This window comes from Elephas maximus, chromosome 13 (assembly GCF_024166365.1).
Source record: "Elephas maximus indicus isolate mEleMax1 chromosome 13, mEleMax1 primary haplotype, whole genome shotgun sequence".
NCBI lineage: Eukaryota > Metazoa > Chordata > Mammalia > Proboscidea > Elephantidae > Elephas > Elephas maximus.
Window position 1 is genome coordinate 93,383,635 of NC_064831.1, and position 17,525 is coordinate 93,401,159.

Genomic DNA, 17,525 nt, shown 5'->3' on the forward strand with positions numbered 1-17,525 from the left:
TGCAGACACACGCACACACAGTAAAAAAACACAGGGACGTGGTCCAAAGTGTTAACAGCGGTTATCTTTGAGTGGTGAGATTAGAGACGATTTTTATAGTTTTGTTTGTTTTTTCCCATGGTTTCTAAAATTCCTACATACAGGGATGACTTTTGTATCAGACTTAGAAAAATCAGTTCTGTAGCTCTCTTCTAGCGCTGTGCCCCTTCGGTGCTCTCTGCACCAGCCCTCCTGCTCCAACACTGGCTTCTCCAGTGCCCTCTCTCCTCCTGGGAGGCCCAGAAACACGCAGGGCTCTGCTGGGTGAGGGTGTCCAAGGATAATTCCCTGCTCTTGAGACTCTAACACTCCAACTTGAAGAATGCTGATTATGGCCATCATCATTCCTGCATAGATAAGCCTTTGAAGTGAAGCCCCAGGCCGGGGACCTGATAAGAAGGGAGGCCTCCTAAGCCACCCTCACTCTAGCCGGGACTGCCAGTATCTTTCCAGGACCACCCCTGTCCCACCCTTCATCTGCCTGCAGTGCACTCGGTTACAAAACCCCAACTCAAGCGTCACCCCCAGGCTTTGCCGCCCCTGCTCTGCAGCTTTCCCTACTGTGGATGTGGGCTGTCCATGTGTAAGACCTGCAGGCAGAGTTGTCTGGGCGGAAACTCTTGCTCTGCTCCTTACTGAGCTGTAGGAAGTTACTGACCACTCTGTGCCTCAGTTTGCTCACACGTGTAATGGGGTTATGTTAGGACTCCCGGGGGATTACCAGAATAGCGCTTGGTACAGGAGCTGCTGCTGCTGGTGGTAGCTTTGGTACTGGAATCCACTTTGGGCTGACCCAGTTATACATTCTATACACATACACACACACACACACACACACACACACACACTCACACTCACACACACACGTACAGTGGGTGTAAGGGATGGAGAGGCTGTGCACAGGGAAGACCCGGGCTAACTAGGCTTCTTCCCAGAAATTAGACCTTTTACCAGGGAGGACTCCCCCTAAGGCCTTGGGGCCCCATACCTCCTCTTCCTCTGCTTTTCTTCCTATGCCGGCCTCTCCACCTCCTCCCCTTACTCCCTTCCTCCCACTCCTCTGGCATCCCCAGTTCTTTCCTACGCTTTCTTCCTTCCTGTCTTCTGCCCACTTTACTTCTGAGGACACTAGTCTAGGACCCTGGGTTCAGCCACGTCTGCCAGTTTCAGTGCTGAGCAGCCACATGGCACCCCCAGCCAGAAGTGACCAAGGACAGCACTGAGTCCCTTGTGGGACCCTCGGAGCACTCCGCTCCTGGGGGGGTATGGGCCCAAAGGCAGGGAACCAATAGGTGGCATAAGGGGAACTCAAGTGACATCTGATCACAAAGAAACATGGTAAATATACACCACTCACAAGTCTAGAGTTAAGCAGAAGTGAAGGTAATTAAGCCAGCAGGTCCTGGTATAGAAATGTCCTAACAGGTTCCCATTCACTAACCTTCTGAGTGCCGGAACTGTGCTAGGGTCGAGGAAACCACAATGAGTGAGGCAAAGATGCCGACCACCAGGTGCAGTGGGGCAAGTGGCGAGGGCGGGGGACTAGCAGATGGCTGAGGAAAGAACAGTTCCCTTAATTTCTGACCAAGAACAGAATTCTCCAGGTAGACCACAGGGGACTGGACACCCAAGTTAAAACAACAACAGCAGGTGCAAAAGGAAGAAAAAGCATAGGGACAGTTTCCAGAGTCCAGAAGTCTGGGAGTGCTGGGGCCAAAGGTAAAAGTGAGAGGCTCTGAGCCGAGGACAGACAGCAGGGAGTGACTGTTCACCAGGGGCCGAATGTGTCTGCTTTGCTCTGCAGGAGCCTTTGATGGTTTGAAAGCCGGGAGCAATGCATGAGAGCCATGGTTCTGCAGAGCTATTCCCTGGTCGGCAGTGTGGGAAATGGCAGGGATGGGCAGAGGGAGCTTTGAGGCAGCAATGCAGGCATGGGCAGGGGGAGGTCTGTGGGGTGGTGGGATACAGGGGAAATGATAGGTAGGGGGAAGGAGCAGGGCCATGGCTGAGGCCTGATGAGAGGAGGAATCCAGGGTGGTGTCCTGGTTCCTGGCTTGGAGGATGGACGGGAGTGGCGGCGCTATTAACTGGGAAAGGGCCAGCAAAGTTTTGGAGTGTCTAGACGTCCTCATGGGGGAAATGCAGGCCTATGCCTCAGGAAAGGGGGCCCTTAGCTAACCCACCTCCCCTCCACCACCTCCCTGGCCCTAACCCTGGCCCTGGAGAGTCTGGCAGACCATCCAGGTGGGACTTGGGACTTATGTGGGCAAGAAGAAGGGTCTTCTCTGAAAGTGGCCAACACGACAAAAGGGAGAAAGCTTGAAAATCAAGGTCCCTTTCAAAAATACAACTGCTGTTGTGAGATACCAACTCACTCCTCACCACAGCGTGCCCCACGGAGAGTGGAGTCTGGCTGCCATTTCTCCCCCTGAAGAACTGATTTGCGTGACAAGGACTCTGGTAGCAAACTAAGCTAGCCGGTCGCAGGACCTCAGGAGGCCCCAAGGAGGGTGAGAAAACGGAAATCGATGGCCTCTTTCTGGCCAAGCTCAGCAAGCGGGTACATGTACAACTGGCAGAGCATCCCCATTGGGGCTGGAACCGTCGAACCCTGCAGGGCATGGCTTGTTTGTGCCCAGGCAGCCCAGGGAGAGACAATGAGATGGTTTCTTCCTTTCTGCGGTGCCATCGCTGACACTGAGGGCATTGACGGGCTGGTTACCATGGGAACCTGAGGCTGCCAATCCCATCCCACCAAGCATGAGGCTCCCGACAGCTGCTGGGCTATTCATCGCTGTTCTTACGAGGCAGGACAGAGGGCCTTGTGCTGGCCCTGGGTCTTCAGACTCCACAAGCAGCGGAGGCACAAGGACACAAGGAAGACAGATGGTTTGACAGAATGACAGGCCCCACTGGGTCTAAAGCATCCACGGTGAGCTCCAGGGTAACTGCTGAGCCGTGCTGGTGGCATGTCCAGCTGCTGACCTGACCTGGAAGCAAACTGGAGTGTGTCCTGGGAGGGAGCATCCCCACGAGCACACACACATAGACTGGAGTGTGTCACAGTGAAGGGCATCCCCCCCACGCACACACAAAAACTGGTGTGTGTCACGACAAAGGGCCTCCCGGCACACAAACAAAGGTGTGAGGGGTAAGCCTGCTGAGTGACTCCAAAAAGCAATGGATTAAGATTTTTAAAAGCAGTGGGTGGAGATGGTTCTGCCCACTGACGCTAAATGCATGGGCCTAACTGTGCTTGTTGACAAATCCATACGCTTCCCCCTCCATAAAATGCTCTTTGAGGCTGGGGCCACATGTTACTCACTCCTGAGGGCCCGCACCAGCAAGAGCCTGTGACACTGTGGACACACGATACATGCTTGCTGAGAAAATGAACAGAGCTCCGCTGCTGAAGGTGGCCCTTCTGTGACTTCTCAGCCCTCAGGGAGGTGTGGAGTGGGACTTGGAGAGACCTTAGAGAGTGGCCAGAGGATTGACCCTGGACTGCTAGTGCCCTGAGGCAGAAAGAGACAAGTCCACAGGCAATGTCACCATGCCGGGGGCTCAGCTGCCCAGAAGAAGACAGGTCAGGGAGGTGAGGCGCAGGGCAGGCCACTGAGGGAGATGGCAGTGCTGAGACTTGAAGGAAGAGGGCTAACCAGGTGGAAGGGGAAAGTCATTCTAGGCAGATAGGGCAGTCAGTATCAGAAAGCCTAAATGTCAGCACCAGCACTGAGAAAGTGCCCAGCGCAGCTGCAGCTGGAGCAGGGTGGGGGAAGGGAGGTGACAGAGAGGAGGGGGGGCAGGTCACAAAGGGCCTTGGAAGGCATTTTCAGAGCTTGGGCTTTCCTGGCAAAGCAGTGGGAAGTCATTAAGGGGTTTGAGGCAGGAGAGTGGCAGGGCTGGAAGGGGCCAGTACAGAGAGGTGAGAGGTGAGGGTGGGCACCACCTGGGCCTGTGAGGGGCAGTATGCAGGGGACAAGCAGGGAACCTAAAAGCCTTGCAGGAGGAAGAGATGGGTGTTCCGTAGGCTGGGCACGAGGCACAGGGGTGGGTGACTCCTGGGTCTCTAGCTGAGGCCCCTGGGTAGAAGATGGTCCCTTTCCAGAGACGGGGAGCACACAGAGAAGAGGGGTCTGCAGTAAGGGATGATCAGTTCAGTTGATAACCGCAGAGTTTGAGCAACTGCATGTGATAGCCTAGGAGGACCAGAAGAGGCTGCGTGTTTTCCCGTCCAATATGGAGAGCTGTGACTGAGTTTCAGAACTGACGAGAAGGCCAGCTCAGACTCTTTCAGACAGAAAAGCGCTAACAGGCTGCACTGGGTCCCCAGGAAGAGTTGTGTCTGTGCTGTGTGTATGTGTGGTGGGATGTGTGTGTCTGTGTATCTGTGTCTGTGTGTCATGTGTCTGTGGTGTTTGTGTGTGTGTATGTGTGGTATATCTGTGTGTTGTGTTGTGTGTGGTGTCTCGTGTCTGTGTGTGGGGGTGTGTATGGTATATGTGGTTTGTACGTCTGTGTGTATCGGGTATTGTGATGTCTGTATGTGGTGTGTCTGTGTGTGGGGTGTGTGTGTGTGTTTGTGTATGCACACGTCAGAGGCAAGTAGAGGGGAAGGAGAAGCAGAGGCTGATGGGTGCACGCGGGCTTAGGTGTCAGCGGCAGCCGGAGCTGAAAGGCTGTCTCATCTGATGGCCTACTCTTTTTCTGTGAAGCAGAAATGAGATCATTTGCCAAAGGTGACAGTGTAAGAAGGCGAGTGCGGGAGGAGGGGGTTTAGGCGCTGGCTGTCAGTCAGCGATGTGATCAGCAACAAGTTAGCCGGGCCTGAGGCTTCATCTCAGTACAACAGGGCTGGTGACACTTCTGAACGATTGTTGCAAAACCCCATGAGCTAGCACATGCCCATGAGAAACCTGCCGGGGCTTCTGGTTAACTGACTTCTGGAGCTTTCTGGGCTGTACACACAGCGCACAGCTCAGCTTCCGTCACCCCTCTGCACCCCAGTCTAATGATTCGAGAGGTCAGTCTACTCAAATAAGGGCCCTGTCCACTTAAATCTGTGAGCATCTGAAAAACCTGTCAAATGGGAGGAGGGTATGATAGGATGAGCCTGTCTGTGTCTCCCCGTTCACACCCAGGCCAGTCCTGAGCAAGGCTCTAGGCTCAAAGCATACAAACAAGAGAGTATCACACTGAATATCAATATCAGTGAATCATGTCACAAGTGACTACATTCTGGGCTCCCCCTTGCCCCTCCTGAGCCCCAACCCTCAGGTTGGAACAAGTTCTGGCCCATTCTTTAATCTCCTGGTTAAGGTTTCATTCCATTTTCCTTCAGAAGAGCAGGCTGTCTGCAGCATGGCCACTTCCTCTGCTGACCCACCTGAAATTCTGAGCCAGGTACAGCCTGCGCCCCAGCTATTCTACGTAGAACTATTTAAGGCAGATCCAGAATCATTTAAGGCTCTTAGATCTGTTAGGGCCCTGGAAACGAGCCTGCCTTTCTATGTTCAGACTCAGAACCAACAAATTAGCTCAACACCCCAGGCAAAGCAAAAATGCAGGGCAAGTACGGCGTGTGAGTGCCACCCTCTAGGTAAACATCACTTTCAGGAGCTGCAGATGCTGAGGGGCTGTGATCCAGCTTGCGAAGAGCATTTTGCTGCCACAGTCTTCACATTAACAAATTGTCTTTTCTAGGACTGGCCTGTGTCACATGTAACAACAGGTCAGAGGCAGGGAGGGCCCACATCTGCAAGAGATGGTCGGCAGGAGAGAGGAGCATGTGGAGGGAAGAGCAGCTGGCCAGGAGCTGGGATTCCTGGCTCCCAGTCCTGTTCTGCCTCCAATTAGCTGCGTGATCTGCAGCCAGGCATTCTGTCCTCTGCGTCGCCGTTGCCTTTGACAAGTGTACAGGCCCAGCCGGGGTGTCTAAAGCAGGGGCTTCTTAACCTGGGGCCCACAGGCATCTGTATGCCCACAGATGTGCTTCAGGTATCCAGGAACAACAGGTGTGTGCGTGAGATGCATTTTTCTCTTCTTTTTCTCTCCCTTTAACATTTTATTATACGTGTATATATGTGTATAAATGCACGTATGTAAAACCAGTTGCCATAGAGTTGATTCCAACTCATGGCGACTCCACGTGTGTCACAGTAGAACTGTGCTCAACAGGTTTTTCAAGAGCTGGTTTTTTGGAAGTAGATCATGAGGGGTTTCTTCCAAGGTGCCTCTAGGTGGACTTGAACCACCAACCTTTCAGCTAGTAGTCAAGCTCTTAGCCATTTGCGCCACCTATGCTTAATGTAAGCATTCATAAATAATATAATATTGCTTTGTGCATTTTTTAAAGTTTACATAAATACTGCAACTTGCCTTTGTTGAATCAACATTATTTTTGATGAGTCCTTAGGTAGCACAGTTAAGAGCCTGTCTACTAATCAAAAGGTTGGCAGTTGGAACCTACCCAGAGGCACCTCAGAAGAAAGGCCTGGTGATCTGCTTACAAAAAACCGGCCACTGAAAGCCCTGCGGAGCACAGCTCTACTCTGACACACGCAGGTGCCACGAGCCAGAACTGACTGGATGGCAACTGGATTGATTTTCTCCCCTTCATTTAACCAATGCCTCTGTGGGCGTTCACACACAGATCTCCTCGTGCACACGTGCAAGGGTTCTTCTCACATGTAAACCTTGATGTGGGCTTGCTGGGGCAATTCAACCTCACCTGCAAATGATTAACAAGGAGCCCTGGTGGTACAGTGGGTAAAGCGCTCGGCTGCCAACCAAAAGGTCCGTACTTTGAACCCACCAGCCTCCATGGAGAAAGATGTGGCAGTCTGCTTCTGTAAAGCTTACAGCCTTGGAAACCCTATGGGGCAGCTCTACTCTGTCCTGTAGGGTTGCTATGAGTCAGAATCAACTCAATGACAATAGGTTTGGTTTTGGTTTGCAAATGGTTACCATATTCAGCTGCTAACAGAAGAAAGGTCTGTTGTCTTAGGTATCTAGGGCTGCTATAACAGAAGTACCCGAACTGGATGGCTTTAATAAACATACATTTATTCTCTCACAGCCTAGGAGGGCTCGCAGTTTGAATTCAGGTTGCCTGCTCCAGGGGAAGGCCTCCTCTCTCTGCTGGCTCTGGGGAAAGGTCCCTGTCTTCAATCTTCCCTGGTTGAGGAGCTTCCCAGCGCAGGGACCTCCGGTCCAAAGGACACGCTATTCTCCTGGCACTAGTTTCTTGTTGGTATGCGGTCCCCCTGTCTCTCTGCTCACTCCCCTCTTTTATATCTCAAAAGAGATTAATTTAACACACAACCTAATTTTGTAGATTGAGTCCTGCCTCATTAACATAACTGCCTCTAATCCTGCCTCATTAACGTCATAGAGATACCCAAAAAAAACCCAAACCCAGCGCCATCAAGTAGATTCCGACTCATACTGACCCTATAGGACAGAGTAGAACTGCCCCATAGAGTTTCCAAGGAGCGCCTGGCGGATTCAAACTGCTGACCCTTTGGTTAGCAGCCGTAGCACTTAACCACTACGCCACCAGGGTTTCCACCATAGAGATAGGATTTACAAAACATGGGAAAATCACATCAGATGACAAAATGATGGGCAATCACATGATAGTGGGAATCACGGCCTAGCCAAGTTGACAGATATTTCTGGGGACACAATTCAATCCACGACACCTGGTGATCTACTTCCGAGAAGTCAGCCCCTGAAAACCCTATAGTAGAGCACAGTTCTACTCTGACAGAGCTGGGGTCACCATCAGTCAGAACTTACTTGAGGACAACTGATTTATGCATTACTAAATTGCTCTCCAAAGCATTATACCAATTTCACCTTCCAACTGCAGCATGTTGCAGTTCCGGTTGCCAGCGCTTAGTGTTAACACTTTTCCATGACTGCCAATCTGATGGGTGTGAAGTAGTATCTCACTGTTGCCTTAGGTTGTGCTCCTTGCCCTGATAATTCTGAGTGAGGTGAGCACTTTTTCTTACATTTATTGGCCATTTGAATTTCTACTTCATTAAATTCCCTGCTCATACACTTTCCCATCTTTCTACCTGGTGTTTACATTTTTTATTAACAGTTTTTTTAAGTGATCTGGATGCTAATTTGTTGCTTGTTATATGCATTACAAATACCTTTCCTATTCTATTAATTGCTTTTTAACTTTGTTATAATTGCTGTATATAGTTTTTATTCTAATTTAACAAGTTTTCTTTTTATAATTTCTTCTTTTTGTGCCTTGTTGAAGAAGTCCTTTCCTTCCCCACTGTCATAAAGACATTCTACTGTATTTATGTCTAAAGGTTTTGTACCCATTCAGGTCTTTAATCCCATCTGGAATTTATTGCTGCATACAGTGTAAATCGAGGATTGTCTTAGTTATCTAGCGCTGCTGTAACAGAAATATCACAAATAAATGGCTTTCACAAACAGAAATTTATTCTTTCACAGTCTAGAAGTCTAGAAGTCCAAATTCAGGGCATCGGTTCCGGGGAAGGCTTTCCTCTCTGTACGCTCTAGAGGAAGGTCCTTGTCTTCAGTCTTCCCCTAGTCTAGTAGTATCTCAGCACAGAGACCCAGAGTCCAAAGAATGCGCTCTGCTCCTGGCACTACTTTCTTGGTGGTATGATGTCCCTCTGTCTCTCTGCTTGTTTCTCACTTTTATATCTCAAAAGAGATTGGCCCAAGATACAACCTAATCTTGTAGATTGAGTCCTGCCTTGTTAAGATAACTGCCTCTAATAAAGCCTCATTAACATCATAGAGGTAGGATTTACAAAACATGGGAAAATCACATCAGATCACAAAATGGTGGACAACCACACAATACTGGCAATCATGGCCTAGCCAAGTTCACACACATCTTGGGGTGACACAATTCAATCCATAACATTCCATCCTTTGGCCCCCAAAAATTCATGTCCTTGCCAGATGTAAAACACATTCACCCCATCATATCATAGCAAAAGTCTTAAATCAGCTCCAAGTCCAAAATCCAAAAATTCCTCTTCGTCTGTGAAATCTAGAATACAAATTATCTGCTTCCGAAGTACAATGGTGTAATAGGCACAAGCTAGACATTTCCATTACAAATGGGAGACACTGGAGGGAAATAAGGTATAATAGGTACCAAGCAAGTCAGCAGAACACACTACAAACTATTTTTCCATGTAGGGTCAATCCTCCCAGCACCATTTATTAAACAATCTATCTTGTCCTCATCTACTTGTAACTCTTCTGCTTGTATAGACAAGTTCTCATATATGCTTGTGTTTGACTCTATTCCATTGATGGATTAGACCACTACTGGGCCAATGCCAAACTGCTGTGATGACTTCGGCTTTATGGTAACTCTTACTCCCCTCCTCATTCTTCTTTCTTAAAACTATCTTAGGTATTCTTGGATCTTACTTTTCCATCTGAATTCTAGAATCAGTATAGGTGATTTTGTATTCCACGTAAAATCCTGTCAGGGCTTAAACTAGATGATATTGCATTTACAGATTAATTTGGGGGGAACTGTGACATCAAGTCCTCTCATACGTGAACATACTTATCACTTATTGCCAGAGAGTCGATTCTGACTCATAGCAACCCTATAGGACAGAGTAAAACTGCCCCACAGGGTTTCCAAGGAGAGTTGGTGGATTCGAACTGTCGACCTTTTTGGTTAGCAGCTGAGCACTTAACCACTGTGCCACCAGGGCTCCTACAAGAACATAGTGTATCATTTATTCTGACATTTTTATTTCTTAATATGATTTAATATATCATTTACTCAGACCTTCTTTTTCCAATCTTCCTTTTAAATAATTTGGAATTTTCTCCATAGAAGTCTCGCTTTGTTTTTTTTAGATTTATTCTTAAGTATCTTATAGCTTTTATGGTAGAGAGACTTATACTTTCTTTTGTCTACTCAGACGTTGCTGCTGTATGTGTAAAAAAAAAATGTGTAGCTCTTATTAATCAAGCAATCTGCTCAGCTCTCTCATGAGTTCCAATAGTCTGTAGCTTCTCTTGGATTATCAATATCAGTAGTTATGTCACTTGTCAATAACGAAAGTTTTGACTCTTCCAAATCTTTATTCCTTTTTCTTTTTAAAATTTCGTTGCATTAGCTGGGATCTCCAGTACAATACCAAAAAGCCAGCCAAACCACGGTCGCTGAGTCCCTTCTAACTCACAGTAACCCCGTGTGTGTCAGAGCAGGACTGTGCTCCCTAGCTCCAACCCTGGAAACATATCGCCAGGCCCTTCTTCTGATGTGCCTCTGAATGGGTTCAAACCACCAACCTTTCAGTTAGGAGTCGAGCACTTTATTATTTGCGCCACCCAGGGACTCCTACAATGCTGGGTACCCAAGAAAAGCCATTCTGTCAAGTCGATTCCAACTCATAGCGACCCTATAGGACAGAGTAGAAGTGCCCCGTGAAGTTTCCAAGGAGTGGCTGGTGGATTCAAACTGCTGACCTCTTGGTTAGCAGCCGAGCTCTTAACCACTACGCCACCAGGCTCAATAATGCTGCGCAGAGGGGCAAAAAGAGGCAAGTCTGGTTTGTTCCCGACAGTGGCTCTGGAGAGAATCCCGAGCCTTCGTCAGACTCTGAAAGGGATCCCTAATTCAAGAAAGGTGAACAACCACTACTCTAAACTACCTTTGGACCGTGTAAAACAAACGTAATCAGTCATATGAAAGAAAGTAAAACAATCAAGCAAGAGCTGAGCACACAGCACAGATCCCTGTGAGTCAGCTCAGGTACAGAGCTACCACTAATTGCCCGTTAAGGGTCTGGGCAGAGAGTCACACCCAGGAGATCTTAGACCAGGGAATATGGCTGGAGACACAGAGCAGGGAGCAGAACAGACAGACGTGACACACGTTTCTGCGTGGACACAAACAGCTCCCTTCCCTTGCTTCATTCAGTTTACTCATCTATAAATCAAAGCTAATTATTTCTACCACTTATTTATGAGTCACAAATTCTCCTGGCTGAAAAAAGGCAAATTAGGTTTTTAAAGTATTCTTATTGAGTGGGTAGAGGCTGGACTGCTCCAGGCCTTTTCCACATTAGCAGTGCGCTTTGAGGAGGAAGAAATAAGCTGGTTGGGGAGTAAAGAGAAATAGGCCCTCCTTGTAATCACACACAGGAGCCCCTCTCTGGCTTTGGGACAGCTTGTGTTCCCAACAAACTACTTCCTTGGTAGTGAATGTCTCCGCAGCATCGCCACCAAGTCCTGTGCCTACCACACCAGGCTGTGGACTGTACGCTGACTGCACTCTGAGCAGCTGGGGTACCCTGAAAGACTCCCCGAAACGTCCCAGGATAGAGGGGCTGCATATGGGGAGAAACCTCGTTTCCCATAGGCAAGATGGGGATAGCACACCTTGTGCATCAAGCACTCAATGAGTCTGACGTAAGCTCTTTCCAAGGCCAGGCTGGGTCAGGGGTCAGGCATTTTTGAAGCCCAGGGACAGGAACTGCAGGAGGAGGTAAATGGGTTTCCATCTCTCTTGCAGAAACTCACAGCTCAACTTCAGCTGGCTCTTATAGGAACCAGAAACCCAAGCTCCTTGTAAATTACTGGGCAGTTCAAGAGTCCCTTTTAGCTGGAGACAAATTGCAGGGGCCACCTGGGCAGGGCAGCCAAGTGTGGCAGGAGCCAGGGCCCTAAGCAAACAAGAGGGGTCATGACCAGGGTGGAACCCTGAGGAGCACCATCTCAACTCTGGACAACCGGTCAGGAGACTTAGGAGCTAGAGAGACACAAGTCAGTGCTACCTAACCGCAGACTCTTAAATCACAGGATGTCTGAAGAGATCTGAGCAGCCAAAACACATAAAAAAAGATCCTCAAGAGCAGTGATTGCATCCTTTCAGGTAAACTCTGACCCGCCTCGTGAAGTGTGGTTCAAACGGCAGAATCTGCTCTTCCAGAAGGCGACACACCTCCCATTAGCTGCATCATCATGGAATTTCAGATGCAGAAGAAATGTCATTTATCTCGGCTGGCAGCACACTTTGCTGGCTTCTGTCAGGGATAATGATGAAACTAATTTAACAGTGCCTGGCATTAGGGTCTGAGTTATGGGGCGGCGCGTCCCTGTCACTTCGCTAGATCCTCTGACTGTGTAGTTTGCCAGATTTGTTAACTGCACGGGGAGTCCCCGGCGGCACCGCACGCTTCAGGCTGCTGGGGACCCTCCGCCGGCCATGAACCCGCATCAAACCTCCGCCCCGAGCGCTCCGCGGGACTGGAGCGGGAAAACGGCCCCGCCTTGGCGGTCCCTTCTGAGTCTTGGCCGCTTCCTGCCAGGGCAGAGGGCGCGGGCGGACTCTGGCCACTGTAACCCGCCTGCAGTGGGCCAAGCCCCTACCGGCGCTCTCTGACCAGACCTCATCAGATCGTCCCAACGACTGCATGGGGCAGGCACTGTCCCAGTCCGTCCCTACAGAGGAGCAAGGCGGGCAGCTCAGACAGGGAAGTGACTTGCCTAGGTCACAAGGCTAGTATGTGGAGGTGCCATTCGAACAGCGCAGGACTCCAGAAACAAAGCAACAAAGCAACTTCCCTGCCTGCCTCCAGAGGTTTCTAAGGCAGGACCCCCACCTCCGGCCCTCGGGCCCCGGCATTTGGTCACCCTCCCGCGGTGCCGCGGACGCCGAGGAGCCTGGGTTCCCGACACTCGAGCCAAGCGCCTGTCACCGAGGGAGCTTCCTGGCGCCCGCACAGGGTCCGGAGCCCCAAGCTGTCTGTCGAGGGCACCAGGGCTGAGGTGGCAGGGCCGGGGCTCAAGGGGCCACAGAGAGGGTGGTGGGCACCGAGAACTGCGCCAACGGGCAGAGAGCCGTCCCCAAGAAGACTCTCTCCCGCCCGGCTGGGCAGGTGTCCCCAACGGGCTCGGCTCAGAGGGTGCACTTCCAAGCGCTAAAGCCTGGAGACACCGCCCGGGGACCTCCCCGGGGCGCCGGGCCTGCGTGGGCGCCCTTGCGAGCCACCCTGACCGCCCCGCCACTTGTCCCGCGCGCCGCGCTCCCGGAGAGACTCCCCGCCGGGCGTCTCCGCCACCCCCAGTCCCCCGGGGCCGCGCAGCCCGGACCCTCCCCACGCGGGGCCGCGGGCCTGGCAGGCGACAGAGGCGCCCCCTCTCGCCTCGCCGCGCCCGCCCGGCCGGGAAAGTTTTGGGCGCGAAGGGTCCGGTCGCACTCACCTGGCCCAAGTTGAGGTAGCCGTGCGCCGCGGCCACGCGGTCCGCCGCGGCAGGGCCGCCCAGCACTTGCACTGCCCAGTGGTTGGTGTAGACGGGGCGCGGCGGCGGGAGCGCGGAGCAGGCGGCCGGTAGCGCCAGCAGGAGAAGCCAGCGCCAGGCGCGCGGCGCGAGCGGCCGGATCCCGGCCCCACCGGGGCCTCGCGCGGCCCCAGCGCCCTCCGCACCCGCGGCGGCGGCGGCGGCGGCGGCCCGGGGCGGCGGCCGGGGCCCGGGCGCAGGCGGCGCGCGCGGAGGCATGGCAGCGGCAGGCTCGCGCGGCGCCCGAGCGGCGAGTGCGCCGGGGGGGTGGGGTGCCGCCTTTTAAAGCCGCTCCGCGCCGGGGGAGCGCCGCCGCCACCGCTGCCGCCGCCGCCGCCGCCGCCGCCGCGGGCGGGAGCCGAGAGGGAGGAGGCGGCCACGGCGCGTTCCCGCCCGCGCTGCCGGGCGTCCGCCCCTCGGCCCGCGCGCCTCGCGGCCGGCAGCCCGGGTCCCGCCACCAGCCGGGGGGTGGGCGGCCGCAGGGGTGGCCCGAACGGGCCCTCCCGGCCGGGAACTTGTCAGCGGACTTTGGGGCGCTCGGGACTCAAGACGGCTGGGCCCCGGCCCCGCGTGTTCTAGTAGGCGCGGGGAGGGCTCTGTGGGGAGCGTCTCAGGTGAGCCGGGTTCCCCAGGCTAGTGTGCTCAGGCCGGCGCCCTCCTCTCGGGTCGGGCGCCCTGGGTGGCCGCATTCAACGAGGTCTGCTTTGAGAGGCCGGGTAGCCTTCCTCACCTCAGGGCGAGACAGTGGGCTTGCAAGGGTCCTGAGTTCTAGGGAAAAAAAGCTGCACCGAAAGCACAGGGTCACGGCCCTCTCCCAGAACCAGGCGTGATTGAACGGGCAGGTTAAATGCGGGTCAAAGGCGTTTGGCAGATTAACTGGGTTACAGGAGTTGACGGGAGAAACCTAAGAGTACAGCCCGGAGGAGACAACGCACCTCCGGGTCAGGCGGTGCAGGTGAACCCCCAGGGCGTCCACTCAGTATTTGTGTGATCTCGGTGAAGTTGTATCCCTGTTGTGCGGCAGCTGCTCCACCAGGGAAGTGGAAATAACAATATTATCTGCCCCATAGGCTGTTCTGGTGATTCCATGAGCTCTCAATAAACGTTTGTTTTTATGAGCCTGGAGCCTGCCAAGCGCTGAGCGGTCTCTAGGTTGTGAATACTCTCAGAAGCACCGCCCACTGGGCTGGGCCAGCTGGTGGGACAGAGTTGCATCATTCTTGCCCCCTGCCGCTGGAAGCAGCCTGGAATCCAGTAGGTAAGTGTCTGGAGCACCCTGGAGAGCTGTGGACATGTTCACACCATGATCAAATGCGGAGAGGCAAGGACCGCTGCAGGATCTCCCAGCCCTCCTAGGACCCTTTGGTCTCAACTGGCCTGTGCAGAAAGCAAGCCTTCAGCCGAAAAGACTTCGGGAGTGAAAAAAGGCCAAGAAGGCCTTGAGGTGGGAAGGACGGGCTCAGCTTCTCTGATGCTCAGCTTCCAGGAGCAGTCAGACCTGCTGGAGTGCCTGGCAGAACTCACTTTCTTGAGTCTGTGGCTTGGCAGATGGAGGTGGGGGTGAGGGGCAGAAGGAAGTGGGGACAGGGCAGGATCCGTGGAGACAGCTTCCCGAGATCCTTTCCAGCCTTCCTCTCAGGAGCCCTTTGGTTTCATAACCCATATGATTCATCATTTCTGCAAACGTGAGTCACTCCCGAATGGAGGTGGGAGAATGGGAGGCGTGGTGGGAGGCCTGTCCTGTACATGCCAAATCCACCTTCACAAGGTCCCCTCTTGGCACCTGGGAATTGAATTCCCAGCACACTTCCCATTTCATCAGTAGATTCCACTTCCCCTTGCCCTCCCCAGTCAAGTGGGGCAGCTCCCTGGGCAGGCAGTCAGGCACCCTAGGCCCGCCCCATGCTGCAGAGTGCGGGCGTTTCATCTTCCTCCTACAGGGGGCCTGAATGCTTGCCTCCCCTGCCCACAGCTGCCCTACTTGAGGGACACTGGCCCTCTGCAGATGGGGCAGCCCCAGACAGATGTGCTGGGGAGAAAGAGCCCCAAACCCTCGGTTGTCTCAACCTGACTGGCTGCCCATCCAGCTGGCCCACAGAGGAGGGACCCTGGGTGGATCAGCAGGCTGGTTAGAGGCCTTACTCTGCCATTTACAGCAAGACCTCTGAGCAGCACGTGTCCCTTCTCTGGCCCCTGTTGGCCCGACTATTTCTTGGACCCCTCCCAGCTCCTGTGTTTTATTTGTCTTCAAGAATGTGGCCCTCTTCAAGATCTTGCCTCATTGCACATAACCTCAGTTACAATGAAGCAGCCCATGCCTCCAAAGGGTGCCACCAAGACAGCTGTGATTTTGACAGGCAGAAGATAAGGGTTTTTTTCCTTAATAATTTGACAGATTAAGGGATTCAACTCACTGAACTGAGACGAGACTAAAATGCATCTGAATTTTTATTTGGAGGGATCTGAGTTTATTTTATTAACAAATCTGGTCATTTCAGGCTAAATTTCCCATTTGTCATGAAAGTACCCAGGCAATATCTTGGCTCCAATTTTATAGGAATACCAGCTTCCCAAAATGAACATCCTAAATCAAACCTCCTCTTGTGGGTTCCTATTGATTTACATGGTGACAGGATTAGCTCAATCACAGAAGTACCAGCCCTTTGCATGGTGAGAGGGTCTGCAATAAAACTTGGCTCATCCTCCTGCAGGAAGGGGATTTACCACTCACTCAGGGCATGGCTCTCCAGTCTGCTCTTGGGGGCTGCACAGCTCTGAGGTGGTGCCTGCTGCTTCCCAAGATTGAGGTCAGCAGACCAAGGGACAGGCAGGACATGGACCAGAAAGGTGATTGGAACCCGGCATAAAGCAGATGTTTTTGTTGTTGTTAGGTGCCATCGAGTTGGTTCCAACTCATAGCGACCCTATGTACCACCGAAGGAAACACTGCCCGGTCCTGCTCCTTCCTCACCTGTGTTATGCTTAAGCCCATTGTTGCAGCCACTGTGTCAATCCATCTCATTGGGGGTCTCTTTTTCGCTGACCCTCTACTTTACCATACATGATGTCCTTCTCCGGATACTGATCCCTCCTGATAACATGTCCAAAGTATGTGAGATGTAGTCTCGCCATTCTTGCTTCTAAGGAGCATTCAGGTTGTACTTCTTCCAAGACAAATTTGTTTGTTCTTCTGGCAGTCCATGGTATATCAATATTCTTTGCCAACACCGCAATTCAAAGGCGTCAGTTCGTCTTCTGTCTTCTTTATTCATCGGCCAGCTTTCACATGCATAGGAGACGATTGAAAATACCATGGCTTGGGTCAGGCACTGTCATGGATTGATTATGTCCCCCCAAAAATGTGTGTATCAACTTGGTTAGGCCGTGATTCCCAGTATTGTGTGGTTGTCCTCCATTTTGTGATTGTAATTTTATGTTGAGAGGATTAGGGTGTGATTGTAACACCACCCTTACTCAGGTCACCTCCTTGATCCAAGGTAAAGGGAGTTTCCCTCAGGTGTGGCCTTCACCACCTTTTATCTCTTAAGGGATAAAAGGAAAGGGAAACAAGCAGAGTTGGGGACTTCACACCACCAAGAAAGCAGCGCCAGGAGCAGAGCGCATCCTTTGGACCCTCGGTCTCTGTGCCTGAGAAGCTTGTCGACTGTGGGAAGATTGAGGACAAGGACCTTCTTCCGGAGCCAACAGAGAGGGAAAACCTTCCCCTGGAGCTGACGCCTTGAATTTGAACTTTTAGCCTACTTTACCATGAGGAAATAAATTTCTCTTTGTTAAGGCCCATCCATGTGTGGTACTTCTGTTATGGCAGCACTAGATGACTAAGACAGGCACCTAAGTCTTCAAGGTGGTATCTTTGCTTTTCAATACTTTAAAGAGGTCTTTTGCAGCTGATTCGCCCAATGCAATGTGTCTGGTTTCCTGACTGCTGCTTTCCTGGGTGTTGATTGTGGATCCAAGTAAAATGAAATCCTTGACAACTTCAGTCTTTTCCCCATTTATCAAGATGTTGCTCATTGCTCCAGTTGTGAGGATTTTTGTTTTCTTTATGTTGAGGTGTAACCCATACTGAAGGCTGTGGTCTCTGATCTTCATCAGTAAGTGCTTTAAGTCCCCTTCACTTTCAGCAAGCAAGCTTGTGTCATCTGCAT

At 51.9% G+C, this 17,525-nt stretch overlaps 1 protein-coding gene and 1 long non-coding RNA gene across 3 annotated transcripts in view; one reads left to right on the top strand and one right to left on the bottom strand.

Moving 5' to 3' along the window:
• PCSK6 (proprotein convertase subtilisin/kexin type 6) overlaps positions 1–13,575 on the bottom strand; it is a 269,265-nt gene extending 255,690 nt beyond the window's left edge. For both annotated transcript variants that reach the window (XM_049906076.1, XM_049906075.1), the window contains exon 1: positions 13,279–13,575. In XM_049906076.1, the coding sequence (XP_049762033.1) occupies positions 13,279–13,575 (297 nt within the window). The remainder of the gene's footprint in view (positions 1–13,278) is intronic.
• A 176-nt stretch (positions 13,576–13,751) lies between these two features.
• LOC126088038 (uncharacterized) lies at positions 13,752–17,150 on the top strand. The gene is made up of 3 exons (XR_007519926.1): positions 13,752–13,970; positions 14,427–14,614; positions 16,068–17,150. It is a non-coding gene; the product is annotated as an uncharacterized LOC126088038 (long non-coding RNA).
• The last annotated feature ends 375 nt before the right edge of the window (positions 17,151–17,525 follow it).